Source organism: Tetranychus urticae, chromosome 1, assembly GCF_039701765.1.
Source record: "Tetranychus urticae isolate SD_2017Ah chromosome 1, NJAU_TeUrti_SD_1.0, whole genome shotgun sequence".
NCBI lineage: Eukaryota > Metazoa > Arthropoda > Arachnida > Trombidiformes > Tetranychidae > Tetranychus > Tetranychus urticae.
The window spans coordinates 9,715,512-9,719,603 of record NC_142958.1 but is presented as its reverse complement, the minus strand read 5'-3'; the positions used below and the strand labels follow the sequence as shown (position 1 = coordinate 9,719,603).

Genomic DNA, 4,092 nt, shown 5'->3' with positions numbered 1-4,092 from the left:
AGACAACTTGAAAAGAGGCTGTTTATTGAAACCAAGACAACACTAACATTCAGCTAAAATGAAGCGCACTTTTCAAATATTGATGACAGATTGAATTGACAGACATAAAAGCTTTGCCTTATTCAATTCGGGAAATAAAACACCAATAGCAGTCTAATTAAGGAAAAAAAATAATCGAAATACGGAAAAATATTTATTAAGTGGATTATTAAAATCTTTGAAATTGGCTCAAATAGGAGAAGCATAGTTAATTTATGATAATTAGTTTTACATATAACTTAATATTTACAAAGTAAATGCTCAAAATTAGGAAGATCATATGAAGATGAATTTTATCAGCAAATGACGATTCATTCGAATTTACATTTTAATTCAAAGAGGCTAGCCTAACAGTTAGTAATCGCCTCACATATAGAGTGAATATCCAGAAATAAATTCACAAAATCTAAGCAATCTGATATGTGTAAACAGAATTAACTTTCCAACGCATTTCTAAATATTTTATTTTCCAATTGCTATCACAGGCAGCTGGGTCTTTTATTAGACCAAATGAGCTCTCGAAAACTCCGTCAGGTTGATTGTGTTTGTATATTACGCCATTGACACAAATTTTAACCAATCCATGACCGTCCATGTCACATTTAACATCTTTGTACAAATTGGGCTCAAAACGATATTGGAAATGATTAACCACACGTCTGATTGCTTCAACAGTTTCAATAGCTCCAGTCACGGATAGGCACATATCTTGTCCATTACCATTGGAGATCGTAGTATTGCATATAGAATCAGACCAAAAGTGCTGCGGTCCAAAAACTGAGTCCGTGTTAACATCGTTGAGTAGGTTGTAAAACCATTGAGCAAAGTTGAGTCCCATTGACATCAATGCTTCAGTAGTTAAACTAAAGGGCTGCACAATGAACTCACGAGATTCGATTGATGTGTCCATTTCGGCCATTTCCCAGTCGATTGCCTATTAGTAAAGTCAAAATGAGAATCAATTGTTTTGAAATTATCCAGTTACCTCAGTTGTAATCGAGGAGACTTTCCAATGGCTCATACATTTATGAATTAACTCTGCTTTATCACATCTTGGCGAAACATCAACATTTGATTCCTTCAAGTATTTGAATAGTACGTCTTTAGTTATTTTTTTACGCTTGAGGATATCAAGAGAGTCTTTACAATACTTTAATAAAGATTGAATGGCATCTGAAATGAAACATAACAAAAAGTTTATTCATAATTATAATTGAATCTCAAAAGTAATCACTTACCTTCGACATTATTAACTTTAACGAGTCCATTCGTTAAAGTTGATACAAGAGGTATTAGATCATATTGAGGAATCATTCCAAGAATTGAACGGACTCCATGTTCCTCAGCTGAAGATAAACTCATGCTGATTGTAATGAACAATATTCATTGAACATTTCAAAGTACATTTATTTACCATTCAAAATAAAAACTTGTCTGTTTATTGAAACCAAGACAACATCAACAGCCAGCCAAAATGAAGCGCACTTTTCAAACATAAAAGATAATTAAATTAAATTAATCGACAGATCTTGAAGGTATGATCAGAATTCATAAGTTAATTGAATCAATAGCTTTTCAATAAACAAAATAAATCATTTTACACAGTTTAAAATGTTCATAAAGTATTGTATTTTCACTGGAATTGACTCAAATTGAAAAGGCATAATTTGAACAAAAAGCATTAAAGGCATTTACTGGTGACGTAATAGATATTGATCCCGCCCTGTGCTATGGTTAAACAAGATTTGGTTGTGAAAATAAATTGGATTTGTTGATTCTTCTATTATCTTGTTTTTTCTCATTATTAACTAGTAGTTTTGGTTTCATCTTGATTTGGTTTGAGTAAAATTTTTTCTGGTAAGCGGAAGATTTGTACTGTGAATCGTTTTTCCACTTGTGTATTGTTTTGCTGATCGTGAATCCTTTTTCAATCCGTGTTTTTACAGATCGGCTACAAAATGTCTTCTTTACGAGCAACGCATGGTTCAGAAAGGATACGCTCAAAATTAACCAAGTTGATAGAGTCTAGTGAATATTATGAAGCCCACCAGATGTATCGAACCTTACACTTTCGCTATGTCAATTCTCGAAGGTTTAAAGATTTGGAAAATCTTCTCTATGATGGTGCTATTCTTCTGCTTGATCGACAGCAACACAATTCTGGTGCCGATCTTGCCAACCTTTTCATTGACACATTGAGTAAAGATACGGATATGAAAGAAGGTAATGAATTGCAATCGCTTCTCTTTTATGTTTCATCTCAGAGCCGGTTGTCCTTAAAAATTAACCATACTGTGGCATAATTTGGTTGCTCCCTGATGAATGTTGGGTGGTGATGATTCACTATTATAGTATCATCCATTTTTGTTAATTATTTCAAGCCACATGAATGAATACACCTCTAGTCTGGACAGGGAAAAAAATGATGTTCCAGTCAATCATTTATTTCAAAATTTCCTTGTATTATTTAATGTCACGGTGATCTTTGTAATGTTGCTTTTAGTTCTGCCAATTATTGGTGTTGAATTTAGGTTGAATCATTGCACCTACATCTATTTCTCGAGTATTCCGGGCCTGAATATTATAAATATTTGTAGCTAATGTTTTTATTTGTTTTTACAGCTATGAAGGATGAGCAAGAAGCAAACAATCTGTCCATACGTATAGGAGAACTTTTGTCACGTATTCCAGCTGATACACCTGAGCGAATGAAATACACTGGAGAAGTATTAAAATTGAATTCAAAAATTTTCCCAATGCAACGTATTCGTCGGCAATTTGCGCTAATTTTATGGAAAGAAAAAAACTATGTCGACTCTCGTAAACATTTTCTTCATGCTAGCTATACTTGTGGAGAAGACTGTGCTCTTATGTTAATCGAATACCATGTCGACTCTGGCTACAAATCCGAGGCTGACTTGTTCATAGCTCAATTTATTTTACAATTATTGTGTATAAAAACTAGTAGCTCTGCCAACATAGAAGAGATTAAGCAACCATTAACTTCATCCTTAAGCTCTTCTGATGTTGCCTCTTCTTCCTCGACTTCCAGTGATATAAGCCATAACTGCAACCTCAACAACATTTCTCCCAAATCAAATCAGCACGCCTATGCCATCGTAATTTTACAACACTACCTAGCCAAGCATCCGCTAATCAGCAAAAGTGACCCTCCCTCAACTCTTCCATTGATCAATTTCTTATGGTTTCTGCTTATAGCTATTGAAGGGTAAGATTAATAATTCATTGTCAATTTCAAAACCTCGATTCTAAAATTTCATTCTCATTCTGATTGCAGAGGTAAAACATCAACTTTCAATGTACTTCTTGACAAATATGGACCAGTTTTGAATCGAGATCCAGCTTATAAAGAGTACCTTCAACGAATTGGTGAATTATACTTTGGTATCAGGCCAGTGCATAGTAATCGTGGAGGATTTGGAGGTTTCCTGAGTAATTTTTTACAATCATTTGTTGAAGACAATGATGATGATAGTAATGATGATGAAGATGGTGGTGATTCATCAAGCACCGGTGTCAACACTGCTAGCGGATCAGCTGAGCAATCAGCTAACAATAGTAGAACATCATTATCTGCAAGACAAAATCTTCAGCAAAGTGAAGATTTAGATTAGAAGTGAATTATTCTGAATATTGATAAAGAAAAATAATTGATGAAAACACCAAAAAAGAATATAAAATTTATAATAGAAAATTATTTGCTCCGAATTGTTTTCTATCTCTTCATTTACCTCTTGCAAACAAAACGAGAAGTTTACTTTTGAACATGTCAACGTTTCATTTATTTTAATCATCTGTAATTGGAAAAGAGGCAAACATTGAGGGAAAAATACTTTGTAATTAAAACAAATGCATGATTAAATAATCAGACAAATTAACTTTGAAAATACAAATAGATGCTTATTTTAAAATTAGTTCTGTGATGAATTGTTGAATGAGAGTATTCAGCATTTACAAGGGAACACCACCACTTACCTTAAAAAGGGATTTAGATGAACCAGGTGTCAATCGATAGGGGAGGGTGGGTGGTGA

At 33.6% G+C, this 4,092-nt stretch overlaps 2 protein-coding genes across 3 annotated transcripts; one reads left to right on the top strand and one right to left on the bottom strand.

Annotated features, from left to right (window-relative positions):
- Positions 1 to 180: 180 nt before the first annotated feature.
- Positions 181 to 1,461, bottom strand: LOC107370051 (uncharacterized protein C3orf38 homolog). The gene is made up of 3 exons (XM_015938023.3): positions 1,278 to 1,461; positions 1,025 to 1,212; positions 181 to 973 (listed from the first exon to the last, which is right to left on the bottom strand). Exons 1-3 carry the CDS (start codon positions 1,399 to 1,401, stop codon positions 446 to 448), a joined length of 840 nt encoding a protein of 279 aa, XP_015793509.2. The 5' UTR covers positions 1,402 to 1,461; the 3' UTR covers positions 181 to 445.
- A 338-nt stretch (positions 1,462 to 1,799) lies between these two features.
- On the top strand, positions 1,800 to 3,953 carry LOC107370071 (Golgi to ER traffic protein 4 homolog). 2 transcript variants are annotated; one of them, XM_015938051.3, is made up of 4 exons: positions 1,800 to 1,896; positions 1,986 to 2,262; positions 2,662 to 3,268; positions 3,338 to 3,953. In XM_015938051.3, exons 2-4 carry the CDS (start codon positions 1,998 to 2,000, stop codon positions 3,672 to 3,674), a joined length of 1,209 nt encoding a protein of 402 aa, XP_015793537.1. In that variant the 5' UTR covers positions 1,800 to 1,896; positions 1,986 to 1,997; the 3' UTR covers positions 3,675 to 3,953. The 2 variants fall into 2 exon arrangements, with proteins under 2 accessions (XP_015793537.1, XP_089126457.1); XM_089270331.1 differs by having other exon boundaries at positions 1,800 to 2,262.
- Positions 3,954 to 4,092: the final 139 nt, after the last annotated feature.

What these genes read in the sequence shown, in the direction of transcription:
- LOC107370071 (XM_015938051.3), top strand. Translation starts at nt 1,998, where the DNA reads ATGTCTTCTTTACGAGCAACGCATGGTTCAGAAAGGATACGCTCAAAA. An exon ending in AGATACGGATATGAAAGAAG is followed by an intron (nt 2,263 to 2,661) that starts GTAATGAATTGC and finishes TTGTTTTTACAG; the next exon opens with CTATGAAGGATGAGCAAGAA. An exon ending in CTGCTTATAGCTATTGAAGG is followed by an intron (nt 3,269 to 3,337) that starts GTAAGATTAATA and finishes TTCTGATTGCAG; the next exon opens with AGGTAAAACATCAACTTTCA.
- LOC107370051 (XM_015938023.3), bottom strand. Translation starts at nt 1,401, where the DNA reads ATGAGTTTATCTTCAGCTGAGGAACATGGAGTCCGTTCAATTCTTGGA. An exon ending in TAAAGTTAATAATGTCGAAG is followed by an intron (nt 1,213 to 1,277) that starts GTAAGTGATTAC and finishes GTTTCATTTCAG; the next exon opens with ATGCCATTCAATCTTTATTA. An exon ending in TCTCCTCGATTACAACTGAG is followed by an intron (nt 974 to 1,024) that starts GTAACTGGATAA and finishes CTTTACTAATAG; the next exon opens with GCAATCGACTGGGAAATGGC.